At 40.9% G+C, this 24,907-nt stretch overlaps 2 protein-coding genes across 2 annotated transcripts in view; one reads left to right on the top strand and one right to left on the bottom strand.

Annotated features, from left to right (window-relative positions):
- Positions 1-24,907, top strand: part of foxp3 (forkhead box P3) — a 151,939-nt gene that overhangs the window by 56,006 nt on the left and 71,026 nt on the right. The window lies entirely within an intron of this gene.
- Positions 1-24,907, bottom strand: part of ppp1r3f (protein phosphatase 1 regulatory subunit 3F) — a 43,189-nt gene that overhangs the window by 12,970 nt on the left and 5,312 nt on the right. Inside the window, exon 2 of the mRNA XM_008103923.2 lies at positions 4,875-4,930. Within this exon, the coding sequence (XP_008102130.2) occupies positions 4,875-4,930 (56 nt within the window). The remainder of the gene's footprint in view (positions 1-4,874; positions 4,931-24,907) is intronic.

Below are 24,907 nucleotides of genomic sequence, written 5' to 3' on the forward strand. Positions count from 1 at the left end.
GGTCGTGGAAAATGAGCACGCGAAGATACTGTGGGACTTCCGAATCCAGACTGACAAAATTCTGGAACACAACACACCAGACATCACAGTTGTGGAAAAGAACAAGGTTTGGATAATTGATGTCGCCATCCCAGGTGACAGTCGCATTGATGAAAAACAACAGGAAAAACTCAGCCGCTATCAGGACCTCAAGATTGAACTTCAAAGACTCTGGCAGAAACCAGTGCAGGTGGTCCCAGTGGTGATGGGCACATTGGGTGCCGTACCAAAAGATCTCAGCCGGCATTTGGAAACAATAGACATTGACAAAATTATGATCTGCCAACTGCAAAAGGCCACCCTACTGGGATCTGCGCGCATCATCCAAAAATACATCACACAGTCCTAGACACTTGGGAAGTGTTCGACTTGTGATTTTGTGATACGAAATACAGCATATCTATCTTGTTTGCTGTGTCATAATAAAATAACAATAATGACATAAATAATAATACTTTATTTATATACCGCCCTATCTCCCAGAAGGGACTCAGGGTGGTTTACAACAGTAAAAATTAGGCAAGCTGCCTAAGTGTTTAGGAAGAGCCCGAAAACCTGGCTCTTCACACAGGCTTTTGAATAAGTACCGCCCATTTGTATGTTAAAATTCCGTACTAGCGGTTACTTTTTGATCGGTTGCACCTGCATGGTTAATTTCTTGATATAGCCTCAGGGTTCACCCCCATTTTAAGGTTCTCCCCCAGGATCTTATAGCACTTTTAACTTCCTCCATGTTTACAAGCCTTACTTAGCTCACTTTTGCAAGTTCATTTTATGATTTCATTGCGGTGTTTTAACTTGTGTTTATTAATGGTTGTGACTTTATTTTATGTCTTTTTAATTTTCATTTGCACGTTTTTTGGTACTTGATGTTATTGTATGTTTGTTTTGTATTTGTAAGCTGCCCCGAGTCCCCCCGGGGAGATGAAGGCGGGGTACAAAAATAAAATAATAATAATAATAATAATTAATACACAGCATACAATATATAATACATACAATACATAATAATATAAAAACATTATTACCCAAAATAAAATGTTACACTAAACATAGCAATCAATGATAATCACAACAGGTTCCAATCGGGGAGCGAGGGTCCATAATCCCATAGGTTAAACATGGTCCATAATCAGGAAATATGAGACTATATCGGGTCAAAGTCGGTGGGCTAACCAGAATGGATTTATTCGAACACCTGCTAAAACCCCCAGGTTTTGAGCTCCTTACGAAAGGAATGCAGAGTAGTGGACAACCTAATCTCCTTAGGGAGGGCATTCCAGAGCCAGGGTGCCACTACTGAGAAGGCCCACTCCCTCGTCCGCACCAACCTTGCTTGGGATGGCGGCAGGAGCGAGAGGAGGGCCTCCCCAGCAGATCTCAAGGACCACACTGGTTCATAGGGGGAAATGCGACCACGGAGATAGGCAGGGCCCGAGCATATAGGGCTTTATAGGTCAAGACCTGCACCTTGAATTGGGCCCAGCAAGTTATCGGCAGCCAGTGGAGGTGCTTTAATAGGGGCGTTGTGCACTCCCTATAACCAGCTCCAGTTAGAAACCTGGTTGCCGACCTCTGAACCAGCTGGAATTTCCAGACCGTTTTCATGGACAGCCCCACGTAGAGAGCACTGCAGTAATCCAGTCTGGATGTAACCATGGCGTGGACCACCGTGGTCAAGTCAGACTTCTCGAGGTATGGTCGCAGCTGGCGCACAAGTTTTAATTGTGCAAAGGTCCTCCCTGCCACCGCCGACACCTGGGCAAACACCCTCCCCACAAATATCCGACAAGCCCCAACCCTTCTCGGTTTCAGAAAGGCCGTGAAAACATGGCTGTGTGCATAAGCTTTTAACGAGTAATATGATAACGTCAACATGGTCTGATTGAAGGCTGAAGCATGAGGTTTTTAGACAAATGGATTTAATTTACATATGTTTTAAATGTTATAATGTATTTTAATCATGTTTTTTTTATAGTTTTAATTGATGATATGTACTGTTTTTGTTTTATTATTATGTTCTTGGCATTAAATGTTGCCAACTGTTGTAAGCCGCCCTGAGTCCCTGCGGGTTAGAAGGGCGGGGTATAAATGCTGGAAATAAATAAATAAATAAGTGTCAGTGACGAGTCCAAAGGGACCCCCAAACTGCGGAACTGTACCCTCAGGGGGAGTGCAACCCTGTCGAGCACAAGTTGCCACCCAATACTCCAATTAGTCCCACAACTGACCAGGAGGGTCTCTGTCTTGTCTGGATTAAGCTTCAACTTGTTAGCCCTCATCCAGTCCGTCACAGCTGCCAGGCACTGGTTTAGGGTCTGGGCGGCTTCCTTGGAATTCGGTGGAAAATAGTAGTAGAGTTAGGTGTCTTCTACGTAGAGATGGCACCGAACTCCAAAACCCCGGATGACCTCGCCCAGTGGTTTCATGTAGATATTAAAAAGCATGGGGGATAAGATGGAACCTTGCGGAACCCCACAGGTCAAAGGCCAGGGGTCCGAGCAAGTATCCTCCAGCTTCACCATCTGGGTGCGGTCCCTCAGGAAGGAGCGGAGCCACTGCAATGCAATGCCCCCAAGACCCATTCCTTGGAGTCGCCCCAGAAAGATATCATGGTCGATGGTATTGAACACCGCTGAGATGTCCAAGAGAACCAGTAGGGATGCACTCCCCCTATCCAGCTTTCTGCGGAGGTCATCCACCAAGGTGACCAAAGCCTTCTCAGTCCCGTAACCAGGCCTGAAACCAGACTGCGACAAATCTAGATAATCAGTCTCGTCCAAGAATTCCTGGAGCTGAGAAGCAACCACCCTCTCCAAGATCTTGTCCAAGAATGGGAGGTTGGAGATTGGTCAGTAGTTGTCCAATAATGAAGAATTCAACGTGGTCTTCTTCAACATAGGTCTAACAATTGCATTTTAAAGGCAAGATGATATATGCCCTTGTTGAAGAGAGACGTTGATGATTCTCATGAACTAATCAATCAACCCCCCACTGGCAAGTTTAATTAGCCAAGATGGGCAAGGATCTGAAGCACAGGTGGTCGCCCTCACCACTCCAAGAACTTTTCCCTTTCTCTTCACATCACTTCCACATCTGCTCCTGTTTCGCAATAGGAAATGGGGCATCCAATGAGAGGGACTGTATGTGAGTTCAGAGTGTGTTCCTACACTATGCTTTCAAAGAATAGTGTTGTACTAGCACAAGCCGAAGTGGCTGCTTTGTCCACCTCCCATCCCTGGACGAGGTAGGGTGGTTTAAAAGCAACCTCCAGTTGCAGTTATGAAACTGGGAGAAGAATACAAACACCAGCCTCTCATTTTGGTCCTTCCAACATTGGCAAGCCAGTCTTTGGTATCAGAAGCCATAATATATTTTCTGCTTAGATGTCTTGAAGGAGATTATGAAGGGAGGTATAGTGCTGGAGAGTCTTCCTCTATTATTTCCCTTTCTGGTTTAATCATCAGCATCAATGGTTGCAGCAAGTTGCTTCTGGTTGCTGCAACTTGCTGCAATTCTCTTACTGAGACATGCCGCATTATCACAGGATGTCTACACCCCACACCACTGGAGAAATTTTACTGTTTAGCTGGCATTGCACCAGCTGACATCCGCCGGGACGTAGCAGCCAGCAATGAAAGGACCAAGGCAGTGACATCTCGACTCATCCCCTGTTCGGGTATCAGCCAGCACACCAATGCCTTAAATCAAGAAATAGTTTTCTACGATCTACAGAGATTCTCGCAGGAACACCTCAGCAAGTGAGAGTCCAAAAGTGTCAGGCTAAAACCCAGAACCTCAATCAGTGGCTGACGCTGGATGAGAGATGCCCTCCTGGGCACACAGAAGACTGGGCGACTTGGAAGGCAGTGAACAGACTGTGCTCCATGAGATGTAGAGCCAATCTTTAGAAATGGCGCTACAAAGTGGAGTCCATGACATGCGAGTGTGGAGAAGAGCAAACCACTGACCACCTATTGCAATACAGTCTGAGCCCTGCCACATGCACTATGGAGGACCTTCTTACAACAGAGGCACTCCAAGTGGCCAGCTTCTGGACAAAGGACATTTAGTATAATGCCAAGTTTTTTAACTTTGTGTTTTCAAATACATTACAATTTGTACCCTCGGTTCACTTCTGATACGTTAAATAAATAAATAAATGGCTGCAGCAGTCCTTTTCAACTGAATTGGTATGTTTTGGGTCCCTTTCATTTCCCAGAGCCATCTTTGATGTTGTCTGTACTTCCTATGCTGTTTGGATGGTGATCCCCCAAGTTCTGACAGTATGGAATCTAAACAACCTGCTAGTACTACTCCCAAGTGAACTGTCTGAATTGTATCAGGACAGGCTGTCAAAGCTGAATACACAGGTCCTGAAAAGTCAAGGTTAGTCATATCTAGCATGAATAAGACCACAAAAGACGGGATAGTGACAAAAAAAGACCGTGGTAAGCAGCTGATCTCTACTAAAGTTCTCTGGTCAGAAGACCAAAATCTTCCAGAGTAAGTCTCTCTAGAGCAGGCATGGGCAAACCTTGGCCCTCCAGGTGTTTTGGACTTTAACTCCCAGAAATCCTAGCCAACTTACTGGCTCTTAGCAATTGTGGGAGTTGAAGTTCAAAATACCTGGGGGGCCAAAGTTTGCCCATGCCTGCTCTAGAGTCTAGAATCTTATCTCTCACAGTGGCCAGCCAGAAGCCTATGCTAGCAAGAATATGTCTCAGCGTATGCTAGCTTCACATATTCATCTGACCTCTTCTTTTCAATAGTCCTGCTGATCTTTTCTGGATAGGTTTCAGAAGCCAGACTACGAAGGCATAAGAAGCACCTACCTTCAGTACTGACATGTTGAGTTCCGTCTTCTAATCGCAGCTCACTCTCGCCTGGCCTACAGCAGAAAAATGAAACAAATAAGTGAGTGTTGGCAGTCTGGAGGTATTTTAGTTGATAAGTTGTTCTCAAAGACTGGTAGGATCCAGCGTAATTTAAAATGCAGCTTAATACTCAACCAACACTATTAATGCGATCTAAGTTCTGGAAATCTATAAAACTTTGTGTTTATATATAGCCTTTTAAGAGCCTCGGTGGCAAAGTGCGTTAAAGCACTGAGCTGGAGACCAAAAGGTCCCAGGTTCAAACCCCGGGAGCAGCGTGAGTGACCGCTGTTAGCTCCAGCTCCTGCCAACCTAGCAGTTCGAAAACATGTCAATGTGAGTAGATCAATAGGTACTGCTCTGGCGGGAAGGTAACGGCGCTCCATGCAGTCACCGGCCACATGACCTTGGAGGTGTCTACGGACAACGCCTGCTCTTCGGCTTAGAAATGGAGATGAGCACCAACCTCCAGAGTCAGACATGACTGGACTTAACGTCAGGGGAAACCTTTACCTTTACCTCTATAGCCTTTATCAACATGTTTTAATAAATGACAAAGCCTGTATGGTGTAGTGGTCTGAGCATTAGACAACAATTGTGGAGACCAGGGTGCAAATCATGCTTAGCCTTGGAAACACCTTGGGCAAATCACTCTCTCGCAGTCTTGGAAGAAGGCAAAAATAGACCCACTCTGAACAAATCTTGCCAAGAAAATACTGTGAAAAGGGTGTTTTAGGATGGCCATAGGTTGGAAATGACTTGAAAGCACCAAACAAACACACACTAAACAAACACATATACCATATACACACTTGGTCCACTAGTTCAGAGAACATACACGCACAATTTTGTGGATCTCAACTGTTAGTCCTCTAAGTGTTTTGGACTTCAATACCCTGACCAATGGCCACATTGACTGTTATTTCAGGGAGTTAAGCTTAACTGATGCTGACATGGATACATACTGCACTATAGTTTTCAAAACGAATAATACATTTGCTTGGGTAACTTCACATTTTTCAATTTGTACCAAACCAACTGTCTGGATGAAACCTTGCCTGGGGAAAAGGGAATGTCTTCTAAGCCTTCAAAATACATGGCCTCAGTTTTTTGAAATTGCAAGGTATTAATAAAACCCTCAAAAGGTGGGGCACAGTTAACTTCCTCCCTTCCACCCTGCCTTTTCTTTTTTCTCTTTTATTTAAGGTTACGTTTTAATGGGTATGCCAATATGAATCAAGTTTTCCAAATGGCGGCTGAAACCATTAGGTTCTTTAAAAAGTGAAGCACTATAATGCTAAATGACAAGCGTACATGTGCCTGCTCCCAGATGTAGACTGATCACATGGCCTGCCCTACTTTGATAGTTGGGGTTTGTGGTAAAACTCTGGGGAAACACACATGCCTCATGTGATCATCTGAGCAAACATCCAGATGAAAGTTATGATTTTAGAAGGCAGTAAGACCTTCAGTGTTTGCCTACCTGAGACATGTGGGTGTAGGATTTATAATCTGATTTCAACTCACAGCTGCAAAACTCCATGCTTGTTCAGATTGTTTTTAAACTACATCTCTGTGACGTGGAATTTAACAGAGGATTAACACTATTGGATCATACATGCTTTTAATGCTGTAAAAAGACATACTTCAAAGTTGGAAAGATTCACTATTCAATGTTCAGAAATTCTTACTACCTCAGCTACACATGAAAATATATTATCTTAAAACTGACCTACATGTCAAGTGTCAAAAATATATTTTCGAAGATATGGTGAACGTATACCAGACAATGCACATACTTCCTTCCCCTACTTTTTCTTTTCTCCCATTTTCTGTTTTTGCAATAATTCATATATTTGTATGTACTGTATGTATATAGTAGATTCTCAGGCCCCTTCCACACAGCTGTATAAAATCCACATTAAACTTAATTATATGGCAGTGTGGACTTGGATAATCAGTTCAAAGCAGATATTGTAGATTATCTGCCTTGATATTCTGTGTTATATGGCTGTGTGGAATGGCCCTTGTTTAACTGGCATCCATAGGGATTGGTAGATGCTGGGTAAATGTAGTTTCTGGTTGCTTCAGGGCTACTGTTACAAATAGGCCTGATACTATATCCCATGCTATACCATACCATAAACACTGTATTGACTCGATATTAATATGGAACTACTAAAATTGAATTTAAATCAATGTAACACATTTCAGTGTATTATACATATATTTTAATGTTTATTTCATGTTCTTCCATTTTTGCTTGAAAGTTCTGGTTCTTGATTTCTGGTTAACTAAGGGCCCTTCCACACAGCCATAAAACCCAGAATATCAAGGCAGAAAATCCCACAATATCTGCTTTGAACTGGGTTATCTGAGTCTACACTGCCATATATCCCAGTTCAAAGCAGAGAAAGTGGGATTTTATTCAGCTGTGTGGAAGGGGCCTAGGAGTCTATTCTGTGTGTGTCCATCCCTCTCTATGCTTGCTACTACTGATTTGAACCCAAAGACACTGTCCAATATACAGAATAATGTCTGTCACCAAGCCCCTGAAAAGTTCACTGTAGTCCCTAGACTGTCACAGAATACAGCTATTATCCTGTCTCCAGCTTGCAGAGAGTTCTGTTCAACAAACTAAAAACTCTTCGCGCCTTGGGCTTTCCATCTTGCTGACAGAATTAATACGTGTTACAGGCGATGTTTTGTTTTATTTTGAATCTGATGAAGTGTAAAGCAAGTGCCTCTTCCCTGGAGCATGTCACATCCAACAAGTTAGGAGTGGGATTTGAATGTGTAATAATCTGCAACAAACCTCTGTAACCTCTTTTTCATCAAGCCTCCACAAACAGACCTGGCAATTATGGCATTTCTATGTAAATCATACTTTACCTAAGGGTGGGAAGTGGGCGAGGTGAAAACAAGAATGTTGGACTGGCTAACCTTCTACAGCAATGTTTCTTTTCTTTCTCAAACTAAGGTAGAGAGGATGCCTATCATATTCACCACCTCTGCACACAGATTATTCCAAAGGCACCAAAATTACTCTATTTATGTATCCCATTTCTATAGAGCTTTTCCTGCAAGTTCAAAATGATATAAACATCCTCTCTGTTTATGGTCAAAGGCTTTCATGGTTGGAATCACTGGGTTGCTGTGAGTTTTCCAGGCTGTATGACCATATTCCAGAAGCATTCTCTCCTGGAGTTTCACCCATATCTATGGCAGGCATCCTCAGAGGTTGTGAGGTCTGTTGGAAACTAGGCAAGTGGGTTTTATATATCTGTGGAATGATGTCCAGGGTGGGAGAAAGAACTCTTGTCTGTTCGAGACAAGTGTGAATGTTACAGTTGGCCACGTTGATTAGTACTGAATGGCTTTGCAGCTTCAAAGCCTGGCTGCTTACCGCATGGGGGAAATCCTTTGTTGGGAGGTGTTAGTTGGCCCTAATTGTTTCCTGTCTGGAATTCTCCTGTTTTCTGAGTGTTGTCCTTTATTAACTCTTCTGATTTTAGCATTTTTAATATTGGTAGCCAGGTTTTGTTGTTTTTCATGGTTTCCTCCTTTCTGTTGAAATTGTCCACATGCTTGTGGATTTCAACGATTTCTCTGTGTAGTCTGATGTGGTAGTTGTTAAGAGTGGTCCAGCATTTCTGTGTTCTCAAATAATATGCTGTGTCCAGGCTGGTTCATGAAGTGCTCTGCTATGGCTGACTTCTCTGGTTGAATTAGTCTGCAGTGCCTTTCATCCCCTCTGTTGTACTGCTGCAAACCAGGAGGTTGCCTACTAACCTCAATGAGACCCACAGACGGCAGCTATTTATTGAATTAGTTTGGACATTTTCTACAAGCCTTGAAAATGATCACTTCATCTTCTGCTGCTGCTTCTAGATGCTTGAGACAAGATTGGGAGAAATGAAGAAACATAGCATAGTTCTAAAGAAACTGAATGATAAAAGTCCCACTTAAGGTGTGTGTGTGCCTGCCTGCTTACTATCACCTTTTGGTCAAATAGCCAAAATGAAGAACATGCCATGGGGTGGGAGCTGGTGTGGTACTGGAATATGTGGGAGAGTAATTCTGAGATGTGACATTGATCACAAGAAATAAGCTAAGAAAGAATTGAGATTGGCTAGTGTAGAGCTACCATAGCATCCAAGTTGGCTTCTTCTGAGACATCTCCTCCTCCTCCTCCTCCTCCTCCTCCTCATAACACTTATCATCATCATCACAATCGAGAACAAGTTACTGGCTAGAAGTCTGTATCATTAGAAGTCTGGTTTTGACTCTATTCCAGAATCTAAAAATCAATTATGTATGTTCAGATAATGTGGCAAATTCAGTTTTGATATGGTGATAAACTAGCTATTACCGTGTTTCCCCGAAAATAAGACAGTGTCTTATATTAATTTTTGTTCCCAAGGATGTGCTAGGTCTTATTTTCAGGTGATGTCTATTTTTCCATGAAGAAGAATTCACATTAATTGTTGAACAAAAACATGAACCTTTATTATATACTATACAGTAGTTGTCATCACAAACCAACATAACCAAACAAGCTGTGAATCCTATCAAGAATTTCTTGTTACTACCATTATTTCCATGTATAACAATCTATAGTACATACATTTACTGATCCTACAAGCTCTGGTATTCTGTTTGGCGGGCATGCTTCCAAGCAAAAACTTTGCTAAGTCTTACTTTCGGGGGAGGCCTTATATTTAGCAATTCAGCAAAACCTCTACTAGGTCTTATTTTCTGGGGATGTCTTATTTTCGGGGAAACAGGGTACCTACAGGTGTTTTCTTGTCGTTGTCATCATTGTTATTATTAAATATTAATATATATTATATTGTATATTATTGTACTGCTATTACAGGAGACCTTTGGCATTCACTAGCAAAGAAAATTTCTGGCCCTTATATAAAAAGGCAAAATAAAGGTTTGCTTTTTTGGAATTTATTTATTTTTTAGAATATTTTCAAGTTGTGAATGGTTGAATCTGTTGATGTGGAATCCATGCTACAGTAGGCTGACAGTATTAATTAATCATTATATTATTGTTATTTGTTGTTATTATAGTAACAGTACCTTCATCATTTCATTAGATGAAAGAAATCAGACAATTAATTGTAATTAACAATATGTGCACTTAATTTTAATCATCTCTGCATATTAATATTACAATCTGAAGTACAGCCACCCCCTCTTAAGTATATCATTATATCATATCAGGCATCATTTTAGAAGAGATACTCCATTCTGTGAAACAGCAGAAAACATGGGATGAAAGTGCATTTTCTTAGGCCCTTTCTACACTGCCAGATAATCCAGTTCAAAGTAGATAATCTGGATTGTATATGGCAGCGCAGATGGGGCCCTAGGTGGCTGCTGCCATTTGTAGCTTTTAAGCATTTATACTAAAAATACAGGCTCTTGATTTTTAATCAGTCTTATAGCTATTAAATGGTTACACATGGCCAAAATCAGGGATGGGATGTATACTGCCCTCCATTATGGTTGGAGTATAACTCAAGGCACTAGTCACCATTTGCTGTTGACGAGGGCTGCTGAGATTTACAGGTCAAGAACATAATGAAGGTTACACGATCTCCACACTGGCCAAAATTTTATTGTTAGTTCCAATGGTATTAGAGATTTTAAATCAATGGAACCAACATAAATGTTGACTTACCAAGTTCCCATTCATTCCGGAAGCCCATTCTAGCAGAGACTAATAATTGTATTTTGCGAATTTTCGTGACCCCAGCATTGTGCTAAGGCAGTGGTTCCCAACCTTTGGGCCTCCAAGTATTTTGGACTTCATCTCCCGCACTTCCTAACAGCTGGTAAGATGGCTGGGAGGTTATTTATTTATTTATTCACGTCATTTCTATCCCACTCAAGGCGGCTTACACATCTGGCAAAAATTCAATGCCGATAAAAACAACATAAACAGTTAAACAACAATTTACATTAAGCATTAATACACATGGAACAGTATACAAAACTTAAAACGTATAAAGTGCATAGGTCCATTCATCCAAAAACATTGCGCATAATCCTTAATCCAGACCGTGTCAAAGCCATAGAAATTTATTCTTTAAATGCTTGTGTGCATAGCCAGGTCTTTAGCTTTTTTCTAAAACCCAGAAGAGATGGAGCCTGCCGGATGTCGCTGGGGAGGGAGTTCCACAGCTGAAGAGCCACCACTGAGAAGGCCCTGTCTCTCGTCCCCACCAGTCGCGCTTGCAAGGCAGATGGGACCGAGAGCAGGTCCTCCCCAGATGATCTTAAAGTTTTAATACGCTTATAAGAGGAGATACGTTCGGACAGGTATGTTGGACCAGAACTGTTTAGGGCTTTATAGGTCAAGACCAGCACTTGAATTGGGCTCTGTAGCATATTGGCATACAGTGGAGCTGACACAACAGAATAGTATGTTCTTTGAATGGCGCTCCAGTTATAAGTCTGGTTGCCGCCCGTCGTACTAATTGGAGCTTCCAGGCTGTCTTCAAAGGCAATCCCACATAGAGCACACTGCAGTAATCTAAGCTGAAGTCCAAAACACCTGGAGGCCCAAAGGTTGGGAATCATTGTGCTAAGGAGATTCCATTTGTGGTCGGGATCCACAGTTTAAGAAATAATATGTCACACTACACTTATAATTTGATGTTAGTCCAGCACATATAGAGGACACATATAGAGGTTGGGGAAGACTAGCTTATGCCACCATAAACATGTTAGACTTTAAATTGCTACTAGGTTCTTTTCTTTTTATGTGCAACTGAGATATATCTGTTTATCCAACAATCCAATGAATGTTTGCTGCATAACCATCCTAGAAGAAATTGTTATAATAAAATACTATCATTTCATTTACTGCATTTTTATCTTTCCATTCTGTCCTTCAAGATAGATCACAGTAACATGAAAATGATTAAATTTGAGAACAAAAGATCACTTTATTAACTGGTCCAAAACAATACATTTGTCAGAACTCAAATTTCTTCCAAGCAAGGGAATCTTTGACTACTTTCCTACAAACATTCTTAGAAAGTTGAGAACTATCAAGATGGGCCTCTCTCACACAAAAAAAGACCTTCCTCCTTACAGATAAAAATCCTAACACTGATATAGGCTATCCAGACAGGTGACTTTAGGGCACAGTGATGACAATATGAATAAGCAAAAGCTCCCACAGTACAGACAGACACCTGTGAGAGCTACACCAATGGCAGAATTAAAACCTTTCAGGGGATGAAAAAGGAGAAAGGTTGAGGTTGGGAAGGCAGACACCAGTGAAAGAACAGATGTGTCACCTGCTTGTCTGTGAAGATTTTTAGACACTGAGAGCAGACATGTGTGGCTGGGAGTGATATGTTTGCACCTTATGTCTTACCACTCAGTGGAAAAAAGTAAGTTTGACTCAGATTAAAAACTGGTGATGTCTAAGTCTCTTCTCTTCTCAGACTTGGTTCAAATGAGAAGACAAGATGAGAGCCAGCATGTTATAATGGTCTGAGTATTGGACTGGATACTAATCCTAGCAAAATGTCTGCTTAGCCACAGAATTGGGTGACTTTGGGCAAATTGCACTCTCTCAGACGAAGGCAAAGGCAAATTCCTGTCTAAGCCAATCTTGCCAAGAAAACTCCATGATAGGTTTGCCTTTGAGTTGACACTGGTTGGACATGTCTTGAAGTTAACAAAACAATAGGAGTTGGGATTCTTCAATTTGGACAAATGTTAAAGCAGTCCACCACATACGTATGGCAGGGATCAGTGAGTCTCTTGGTTTAGCTAACTGCCTAAGATGGGAGGAAAAGGGGGGTGGGATCCACCATCTGGGAAATCATTTGCCATATGAGTAAGTTACAAGATGTGCTGACCTGTTCTGCTGTATCACAACCCGCACGGTTTTAAGCATCACCCAAGAATCCTGATATCCCCATAAACCTCTTGCTTAATGCCAAAGCCCATAATAAGGCTTAAGGCAATTTTTAGTGCTGTTCTGTACAGATGTTGCTCAGGCTGCCGCCGACCCTTCGCCTTCAAAGGATTTAGTTTATCATTATAAACAGTGCAACATATATATTTTCTATTGCTTCCACTTCAGCTATTTTGAAAGTACATTTACTTTTGGAGGTCATGAAAGTTGTTCAAATGGAAATCTGTGGATTTAGGAAGCTGGAGAAGGTTTAAATTGCCTCTGCGTCTGTCTCTGTCTCTGTTATATGGCATTGAATGTTTGCCTTATATGTGTACAATGTGATCCGCCCTGAGTCCCCTTCGGGGTGAGAAGGGCAGAATATAAATACTGTAAATAAATAAATAAATAAATAAATAGGATTCAGACATTATATTACTTTTTCTCATAGAAGAAAGTGATTTCCTCAAGCATTCTGTGACAATATTTAAGAGTGGTATTTATATCACCTTGGTCTTACATAGGTCAAGTAGCTTCTTATTTTGTCATCACGTTGACTTCAGCTTAGTGATTTTATGAATAAGAGGCCTCGAAGACACTCCATTCCCCAACAACTCTGCTTTCCTTGATTGAGTCTATCCACCTGTTAAACAGTCTCTCTCTCCCCTTTTCCTGCTGCATTCTACCTTAGTGAGCATTGCAGTATTGTTGTATCTAGTAAGTCACACCTTCTCATGATATAGTATGACAATTTCAGTTTAGTCACTTTGGATTCTAGGGATAGATAAGGTTTTTTTTTTTGCTCTAGGATCTATTTATTTATCTTTTTAGCAGTCCATTGTATCTGTGGGATTCTTCTTATTTAGTTAACTTTTTTTTGTAAATGCTTGAATTTCTTTTTTAAACATCACAAATAACAAAACTAGATATTGGATTGCTGTGAGTTTCGGGCTGTATGGACATGTTCCAGAAGCTTTCTCTCCTGAGGTTTCACCCACATCTGTGGCAGGCATCCTCAGAGGTTGAGAGGTATGTTGGAAACTAGGCAAGGGAGGTTTATATATCTGTGTAAGGTCCAGGGTGGGAGAAAGTACTCTAGTCTGTTGGAGGCAGGTGTTAATGTTGTAATTAATCACCTTGATTACCATTTGATGGCCTTGCGGCCTCAAGGCCTGGCTTCTTCCTGTCCAAACTATCCTTTGTTGGGAGGTGTTAGCTATCCCTGATTGTTTCATGTCTGGAATTCTCCTGTTTTCAGAGTGTTGTTCTTTATTTACAGTTCTGATTTTAGAGTTTTTAAAATACTGGTGGTCAGATTTTGTTCATTTTCATGGTCTCCTCCTTTCTGTTGAAATTGTCCACATGCTTGTGGATTTCAATGGCTTCTCTGTGTAGTCTGACATAGTGGTTGTTAGAGTGGTCCAGCATTTCTGTGTTCTCAAATAATATGCTATGTCCAGATTGGTTCATAAAGTGCTCTGCTATGGTTGACTTCTTTGGCTGAAGTAGTCTGCAGTGCCTTTCATGTTCCTTGATTCATCTTTGGGCAATGCTGCATTTGGTGGTGTCTATGTAGACTTGTCCAGAAATTCCAGGCATGAAACAATCAGGATTCTCCCAGGCAGGAAGAAGCCAGGCCTTGAGGCCACAGGGCCATCAAATGCTAATCAAGGTGATTAATTACAACATCCACACCTGCCTCCAACAGACAAAAGTTCTTTCTCCCACCCTGCACCTTACACAGATATATAAACCTCCCTTGCCTAGTTTTCAACATACCTCACAACCTCTGAGGATGCCTGCCACAGATGTGGGTGAAGCGTCAGGAGAGAAAGCTTCTGGAACATGTCCATACACCCCAAAAGACTCATAGCAACCCAATGATTTCAGTCATGAAAGCCTTCAACAAAACTAGATATTACTCACCCAGAATGGAGAACTATTTATCAGATGAAGATCAAATGGACAGAGCACAGCAAAATAAAGAAAAAAGGCAGTGGGACCCCACATCTAGAACTTATTAACCCTTTCTACATGTGTTATTTCACTCTTACTGGGTTGCTTCTTCTAACAGAAAAAATGGGGGAAGAAGGAGCGAGAAAGGAGGCCTTTCTCAAATCTAGGGAAAGGACACGGCTTCATTTCCCTAGCCCAATCTAGCCTGATTTGAATGCACACAAGCTCCTTGGCAGGGAAACCCATTTTCCTGCCTCAAAGTACATCCAAGAGATCTGCTTCTGTTGTAGCCTGCAGGAGAGGCAAGATAACTGGGCACCTAGCAGTATACAAACCTTGCTTCTCCCATCACTCATTATATGGTAGTAGCAGTCTGCTGTGTGTATCCATGGATTAGACCAAGCATGGGCAAACTTCGGCCTTCCAGGTGCTTAGGACATTGACTCCCACAATTCCTAAGACGTTGAAGTCTAAAACACCTAGAGGCCTCCTGCTAGTCCTAGCTCATGTAGGTATTTTTTGGCCTGAGAACCTTGTGAAGATTTTACACCTGTCTGCAACATTACATCTCATTTAGTTAGCAACTGATCTCAGCCTCCAAACACCCTCAAGGCAAATCAAAATTTAAGACACTTATTATGCACTGGATTTTAATTTATTTGAATTTGTTTAAAATGGTGTCACTTTGTGATGGTTTTTAACTATGTTTGCTTTGGCTGCTGTCATGCTTTGGCCATTTCAAGAGAAGACATGACCCACCAGAAAAGAAAATAATGCTTGGTTAAGGTAAAATAAAGCAGTAAAAGAAGAAGACCACATTCCTGACAAATAGACTCAACTGGGGAAGCCATGGCCCTAAGGCCTGCAAGACCTGAGCAGGGCTGATGATGAGAGCTGATGTGGAGGTCTTTCATTCGTACAGTCACCGTAAGTTGTAATTGACTTGACAGCAGTTAGCAACAACAAGCTGCCTTGAGTCCCAAACTGGGGAAAAGGTAGAATGTATACAAATACAACTGTAACAATAACAGTAATAAAGCAGTTTTCTGCCACCTGGTGCCTTTCAGATGTGCTAGCAAGAACTTCAAAAATCTTTAATTAGCAGGACCCCTGGCCCAGCCAGATGCAGGTGATGTGAGCTGTAGACCAATGTATCTGGATCACAATGTATCAAATTGAGTGGACTGATAGAGCAGATAACAGGGTCATTTCAGCAATGACTTTCCTTGACATAATGACTTTCCTTAGCAGAAACAGCTCAGTTTGCATACAAATAATAGTCTGACTTGACTATACAAGAGTTTCAAAAAAAGGCTCAATCTTCCATTGGCTGAGGAATCCAGCATCTTCTGAACTTCTTTCATTTTCTAAAATAGTTTGTATTCCTTATGGTGCCAAAGATATACAGTAGTCTCTCGCTTATCCAACCTTCGCTTATCCAACGTTCTGTATTATCCAACACAGTCTGCCTTTTAGTAGTCAATGTTTTTGTAGTCAATGTTCTCAATACATTGCGATGTTTTGGTGCTAAATTTGTAAATACAGTAATTACTACATAACGTTACCGTGTATTGAACTGCTTTTTCTGTCAATTTATTGTAAAGCATGTTGTTTTGGTGCTTAATTTGTAAAAACATAATGTAATTTGACGTTTAATAGGCTTTTCCTTAATCCCTCTTTATTATCCAACATTTTCGCTTATCCAACGTTCTGCTGGCCTGTTTATGTTGGATAAGTGAAACTCTATTTGAAAAGTGGGCAGTCTGTGTTTGGTGAAAGCCCAAAAAAATGGGTCAAATGAAATTTCCACATGTGACAAGCTAAACTGTTAGAGGTAGGAACACAATTCCCTGTCCAGTTGCTTCCCTTTCCACTGATAGAAGCAAAATAGGTTTTGCTAAACAAGCAAATATGCATAGGTCTCTGTGTTCAGTCTTGCTCAGTGTAGAACTGAGGTTATTTCAGGGGGAAATTACACAGTCCCCATGGTAAACTCTAAGGGCTATAGGTTATGAATGACTACAGCACCTGGAACAGATACCCTTTCCTGCCCCCAAACACTACACGTGCAAAATGAAGAAATTGAGAAGAGAGGCAGACAGATTATAGAATTTGGCCAAGTTCATTGAGATGGAGAAATGCATATGACCATTTGCTGGTACTTCAACTTGGGGCCCCTTCTATATTGCCATATAAAATCCAGATTATCTGATTTGCACTTGATTATATGGCAGTGTAGACTCATATTATCCAGTTCAAAGCAGATAATGTGGATTATCTGATTTGATAATATGTATTATATGGCAGTGTAGAAGGGGCCTTCTACACTGCCTCCATAAATAATTTTGAAACAACAATATTCTGATTTCAGAGGGGTTTGAATTAAAGTATTTGTTTGCTAGATTTTACTCTTTGGGGATTTTTTTTTTTTTTCGTGTCAGGAGCAACCGGAGTTGCTTCTGGAGTGAGAGAATTGGCCGTCTGCAAGGACGTTGCCCAGGGGACGCCCGGATGTTTTGATGTTTTACCATCCTTGTGGGAGGCTTCTCTCATGTCCCCGCATGGAGCTGGAGCTGATAGAGGGAGCTCATCCGCACTCTCCCCGGGTGGGATTCGAACCTGGCAGCCTTCAGGTCAGCAACCCAACCTTCAAGTTACGAGGCTTTTATCCCCTTGGCCACCGGGGGCTCCTATTCTTTGGGGATAACTAGCACTGAAATATCAAGAAGGTCCATGTGACACAAAATTACATACCAGCTTCTAAAGAAAGGGCAAGAGATTGGCAAGTCTTCAAATGATGCAGGATACCTCTCCAGCATCACTTGGTATTAGCCATGTTGGCTAGGTTTGATGGAAGCTGGACTCAAACAGCTTCTGGAGGACCACAAATTCCCCAGCCCTATTGTAAAGCCAGTGTTGGTCAAGCAAGGTCAGTATCAGCCTCATTACAAGCCACTGGGCAACCAGCCTAGATTGGAAATCTTGGAAGGTAAAATTTCTACTCAGGAAGGTAAACTGGAAGGTAAAATTTCTACTTAGTCTCCCAAAAATCAGTTTGGTGGATGTGCATTTTCTTCACTGCTTCTGACAAACTTCACTCAGTACAGAGCAAGGATGGAAGAAAAACAAGTACAATTGCGATAAACTACAGCAGATGAAAATAACAGAAATGTTGATGGAAGTTACCATGAGTGGGAGAAAATCAGATAAGTCATTTCAGGCTAATGTTTTATTCATTTCTTGAAATTTTGTAGTTTTGTTTTGTAGAGATGTGTGGCTCATTTAAAAGCCATGCTACAGATCATAGCCAAGTTTTAAAGGCAAACCATATATACTCGATCTCATATGCAAGTTGAGGGCAGGGTTTGGGGCCAAAATTAGAGATTTTGATATGACCTATGGATAAGTCTAGGGTCATTATGTGGGTAGAGGAGTCAAGGGTCAGCCACCTCCGAACACTGCCATTTTTCCTCCCAGGCATTCAAAACGCCAGAAGTGCTATTGTGGAAAGAGTAGAGGGGGTCGGTGCTTTTTGGTTCTTCCGTATTGGATTAAGGGCTTTTCCACACAGCCATAAAACCCAGAATATCAAGGCAGAAAATGCCACAATATCTGCTTGGAACTGGGTTATCTGAGTCCACAGTCCTATATATTCCAGTTTAAAGCAGATAATGTGGGATTTGATTCAGCTATCTGGAAGGGGCTTAAGTTCCCACCTTTCATTACTCTGTTCTGATATGGTTATGGTTTTGCTATGAGTTAAGGTATTGCCCTGTGAACAAGCCGACTCAGGTTTTGGGTTAATTTTTTGACTCAAATTTCTAGATGTATACAGTATTTCAAATCCAGAGTATCATTAGTAAAAACAATTACTTTACAAAACAAACTGCCAAGGGAGTAAGAACCCTAAGACCACTAAAACTTGCCTTTATATGAGGGGTCCTCAAACTATTTAAGCAGAGGGCGGGTCCTCGGTCCCTCAGAGTGTTGGGGGGGGGGGGGCGGACAGCGGACTATAGTTTGAAAACAAATATGAACAAATTCCTATGCACACTACAAATGTCTTATTGGAAGTGCAAAAAAGAAAACAATGAAAGAACAATAAAATATTTAAAAATAAGAACAATTTTAACCAACATAAACCTACCAGGATTTCAATGGGAAGTGTGGGCCTGCTTCTTGCTGATGTGATCAAGTTAATTAGGATTGTTGTTGTTGTGTGCCTTCAAGTCATTTCATACTTAGGGCGAGCCTAAGTCTAAAACTGAGGCCGAGGGCCAGATAAATGACCTTGGAGGGCCGCATCTGGCCCACGGGCCTTAATTTGGGGACCCCTGCTTTATATCAAAGCTTTTATCCAAGGTTGGCATAACACTTATATGTAGAAGGTCTACCTTTCCCAGCTTTGTGCAATGAGAAATCTCAGACTTCCTAGTGCAAGTAGGTGTCACTGTTGCCCAGAGGCTTGGTAGAAAAGCCAGGTGGTGAAAGCAGGCAGACTGACATGCCAGCTGGTTGCTCGTAACATGGGTGGGTACCTTTCCTCCATTGCATGAGCTGGTGCTGCAACATCCCACCCATCCAGCCAAATGCCTGCTCTACTGCGAAGTGGAAGGTTGTTCTATCAGCTTCACCTTGACTCAGACAATAACATGAAACTCAGCATAGATCATGGTTCCTAGGCCCTTTCCTCCTCTTCCTTTCCGAGTTTCAAAATATCACCTAACATATCAATTCAGAAAGGTCGTCACTAATCCTGCAGGTGAAGGTGGGTGGGGACTTCTGCTGAGAATAAACTACCCAGATACAATCTTGACACTATGAGCATCATTATTGTCACGAGACCAGAAAAAGATACCTGCTCTCACCTGAGGCTGAAAAATAAAATAGCTTCTTGCTTTTGGTTTTTTAAATCCTCCCTCTACAAATGCATATTTTAAATACCTTATCTGATATTTAAAATGACACATTATTTTGATACAGTCCCTTTTCTTTCTTTTTATAGAGGAATACAAAGTATATGGGGAATAATATGAACAAAAAATTCAAGGACTCTTTTTCTTCTATTCTATTTTTGTTTTTATTGTTGTATTTTACTGCTGACTTTTAACATTCTACTATGTCAACATCTTGCAACCATTTCAGTTAAGGTATTTCTTTGTTTTTTTTACTGTAAAATTGGGATTTCATTGTTTTTATATTTATATTTTTAAACAACTCTGGGAGCACTATTAGATAGGCATTGTTCATATCAGCAACAAACAATTTCCAAAAATCTCAACCTGTTTTCTCTGAAGTCTCCATCCCATCACGAAAATGTTAGTGCTATCTATATAAAGCATGCTTACCCCAAATGCAAGAGACTGAAACAACTGCTTACTAAATCCCTGGCTGATCAGGCGGAAAGACAACATGGCACATGTTGCAACGGCTGTGAAGGCGGAACAAGGCTGCAACAGTGAGAAGCCACCTTTGTCATGTTAACCATGTCACTGGTTGGGACCCTCACTCTATGAAGACTGTGTGTTGATCGGATGTGCGCCGACCTCCACACATTAAAAAAAAACTCACACAAAGACATTTTCCAAGAAAAATAAAACCCTTGGAAGGCCATCTTACTTGGACAACAAGGGATTGCCTAAGTGAAAAGTATCCTCCCTATAAAGATGTACAGCAAAAGCTGAGAGAAAGTGGCTCACCTAAGCACACTTAGTGAGTTCGTCTTAATAGGGTTACTATAAGGATTAATGAGATAACAGAAAGTATTAAGGATGTCACATGTAAGGCACAGTATGAATGTTATAATTCCTTACTTTTTCTTACACATAAGCCACTGCAGAATGCATGTCAGAATGCATCTGGCAAAATAATATTCCAATTGTCATTACTTACAGAATTGAAGTTGTCTTTTGGTACTTTCTTATTTCACGCAACGGGTTACAGCAGCCTCGTTTCAGTAAACATCACCTGTTTGATCTATGCTATGGGCCAGCCATAGGGATTAGCTGAACTACAGGAGCATAATGTGACTAGAACAGATGCTTAGCTGATTTACAGAGTACACTGTAGGCTTTGGTGTGGCCAAGCTTGAGTAATTTATCACAATAAAATAGGATATTTATTACTACAACCAAAGCTCAAAATCAGCATGCCTCTTAAGAAAATCTGCAGACTGTGCCTCTTGAGATTATTCAATTTTTATTTTTTTTTAAATTCAAATTTTATTAACTGAAATGTGTCAATGTGTTTGAAGCATACAATAACATTTTTGTCACTAGGAAGCAAACTCATGAAACCAGTGCATAGGCTTACAATCAATACACTTCAAAGCCAATGTGGAGGGAGTGGGGGGAGTTCAGTGAATGGAGTTATAACATTAATTCCTCCCTGAACAACAGCCCCCTTTCTGTAATGAAGTAGGCAGACCTACTGCTTCAGGGGTTGTAGGCCATTCCCTTTCTGCAGTCTCCAAACATGCTTTAAATTTAATTCCTCGTAAAAGTTAGAAAAAGTATTTGGTAATTTACCTATTACAGGTAATCCCCTTCTGTGAGGATTTAGGGAAACCAGCACCATGCCTAGAGGTGTCATGGCTTCACACACATAGATAGTATGAGCAGGAGTCCAACTCTGACTACTGAACAATATCGCTTGAAGGTGTTCAAAACAGGCAGCCCTAACCTGTGTGAAGCTACGTGCTTTCACTAGTGAGCAATACTAAAAGGGACACATATGACAGTTGTATTGAATGGTGACATTCTTATCCTAAGAAGCCTCCAGTTATATGGGACACGGCTCTTACATTCTAGGCTATTTAACATATGACAACTAAGACAAAAAGCAAGGTATCTATGACATAATACTGCAGGAGTGATGAAAAAGCACAGAATGGGATTCTGGGCATAGAAATCTCTTTTGAGACTCTTAACTTGTTTTTTTTTTATTTTCAAGTGCAAATTTCTAGTTCTTAGCAGCAAGTTATAGTTTGTAATTGGTAAGCAACACTTTTCCAATTTTCAGAAGTCAAACAAATGCAGAGGATGCAATAGTTCACACACTATATCTGCAAGCAAACATCACTGAACTAATGAGATTGGTGTCTAAAGAGTTCATCGCACTAGAGTTTGGATCTACTTTAAATCCACTTTAGGGAGGGGCCTTTAAACAGCTCAGCCAGACAGGTCCTGGGCCTCACGAAACTACAAACTCCAGAATTCTGCAAGAGGCAGAAGCCAAATTTAAAGTGGATTCATGCTCTAGTGTGATGAGGCCCTAAAAAGAAAATGCAGGAATCTGTGGGAAATAAAACTCCGACAAGGAGGTGCAAAAGTTTTTCGGCCTAAATGATTTTGGTTCACTCCACAACTACCAAAATCAGGATAAATGATGCAATACAGTAAAAACAAACAAACCCTGAAGGATTGATCCATTATGGAAGTAATGAGACAAAAATAGGCATGTTGTCCAGAATACAACAATAATAATATAATAACTTTATTTTTATATCCTGCTCCCATCTCCCCAAGGGGATCGGGGTGGCTTATATGGGGCCAAGCCTTTGTCACATCTAGGTCAGTGCTAGCCAAAGTAGTGTTGGCTTGATCAAGTTCTGGTCTCTGAACCTAATGTTTCCCCACCAAGTTCCCAAGAAAGAAAGGAAGGAAGGAAGGAAGGAAGGAAGGAAGGAAGGAAGGAAGGAAGAAAGGAAGAAAGGAAGAAAGGAAGAAAGAAAGAAAGAAAGAAAGAAAGAAAGAAAGAAAGAAAGAAAGAAAGAAAGAAAGAGGGAAGAATACAGACAATAGGCTCAAATATGTTGCTGGCCCATAGCACATGGGGTGGCCGGGAAAGGGAGGGGGCACAGCTGCTGGTCCTTCAAATCAGATCTGAGAAGCACTTATCTAGATCTCTCCTTTACTTGCTACAAAAAGGGGTAGGGAGGGAAAGACTACATTTTGTCATGTGGTTTGCTTGTTGTCTTGAAATGCAAGACAACAAGCAGGGTCTTCAGAGTCTCAGACTGGGGTCACTGGGAGGTAATCTACTTAGCACCCTGGAAGCAGGACAAGCAGAGAAACCCAATTTTCCATTTACAAAATAATATTTAAAAACCATTGTCAACTGAGACTTGTTTTTATCCCATGAAATGTTCCCAAGCCTTGTGAATAGAAAACAGCTCAACTATGCCATTTTATACCTGTAAGGCTGGAAATGATTTCAATTGTTGGATTAGGAAAAGATGGTAAACAGAAGCCAAATTGGGTAGCTTTACATAGTGGTTCAAAGGGATAAACCCTTTGACATCATAGTTCATAAGCAGGATAAAATCATCTTCCTCCACTATAGGATTCCAGTGTTGAATGGCTAAAACCGTACAAAAAGCAAAAGCAGCTGCAGGGTGAAACCTAACACCGTTGCATCGCATAAGCCCCATCCAAGTGTCTCCAGAGGTTTCCTCCTTATTCTATCTCAGAACAATGACTTTGAGATCAAATTTTCCCTTACCAATAATTGCCTTTTGTAACATTTTGCTTGATGGAGAGATTTCAAGATCTTAAAAGCTTGCATACATATTTGTACCTTTCAGGGTGACCTCATAAAGAAAAAAAATGTATAAATACTTTACAGAGTTTATACAGTCCACTCCAACCCCTTTTTACACAGAACTAGGATTGCTTGCATGTGGTTTTGGATGCCTTTATTGAGTACACACAACCCTGGCTATGGGATGAGGCCAGAATAGCAGCAAACAGAGAATCAAAGTGTAGCTTCCAAGGGAGGAAAGAGCTATACCCAAAAAAGGCCGTTACATCTGTCTATATAATTTGAAAGACAGGAGGACCAAAATTGGGCAGAAACTGGTAAGGGTGCAAAAAATTAAGAATAAAATTCCTAAAGTAGCTAGAAATACACCCTACAATGAAAACCCTAACACTCTCTTGTTTTCCTGGTAGTCCCAAAGGGATGCCAATCAGCTTTGGCTCTTCATTCAAAAGACCCCAATCTAAACAGTAAGGCTCAATCTACACTGCCATATAAAATCCAGATTATCTTCTTTGAGCTAGATTATATAAGTTTACACCATCAAATAATTCAGTTCAAAGAGATAATGGATTTTATATGGCAGTGTAGATGGGGCCCAGGTTAGCTAGGGCAACCCAGACTAATCTTTTCTCATAGGCCTGTCCATGAATAAAACTCAGCAACATAATGGGGAAACATATTCCCAAATATAGACACACAAGAAGGAAAAATATGGAAGAAAGCATAGAACAAAAAACTGCTAGCATCAGATTCAAATACCTGTCAGATTCAATGATGCAAAAATTTAACAGAATGTTTTTTAACCATGACAGCACTCACTTGTAAATCTCACATCTAGTAGTGCAGGTTCACATGTAAGTTAGGCATTTTGGAAAACTGGGCAAACAATAGTTTGTCTAGCTTTCAGAAAATTTCCTTTTTGGAACTAAAGCTCCCCTAGACAGCTTGGCTAAGGGCCATGATGGCTGGTGGATAGTCCCCAAAAGTAATTCCTCCAAGTTTCTGTCCAAAATAGATAACATATTCCTATGCTACTTTGAAGCTTATATAGTTCTCATGACAAATTGTTGTTGTGTACCTTTAAATTGTTTACAATTCATAACAACTCCACCATAGGTTTTCCTTGGCAAGATTTGTTCAGAGGGGGTTTGCTCGGAGGCTGAGAGAATGAGATTTGCCCAATGTCAACCAGTGGGCTTAAATCGCCAAGTGGTAATTTGAACCATTTTCAGAGATCTAGTTCAATGCTAATACCATTACTCCACAATGGATCATGAGACAGGACATAATTAATTATCACTATTGACACTTTACCATGAGAAAACCTCAGCAGTGGTCACAACCAGCATATCCACAGGCAAGAGACAATTGTTTGAACTCTTTCAAGCATAAATAGGGTAAAGCAATAGATGAAGAGTCATTCCTAACATCACCCAGAGCAAGTACAATAGATAAAAAATTATTGAACTACATGCGCCATATCCAACGGGAAGAACATTTAAATTTATATTCTTTACCTAAGAAGTGGGAAGATGGTTCACACCATTCAGGCCTCAGGAAAAAG

This window comes from Anolis carolinensis, chromosome 2 (genome assembly GCF_035594765.1).
Source record: "Anolis carolinensis isolate JA03-04 chromosome 2, rAnoCar3.1.pri, whole genome shotgun sequence".
In the NCBI taxonomy this organism is placed as follows: domain Eukaryota; kingdom Metazoa; phylum Chordata; class Lepidosauria; order Squamata; family Dactyloidae; genus Anolis; species Anolis carolinensis.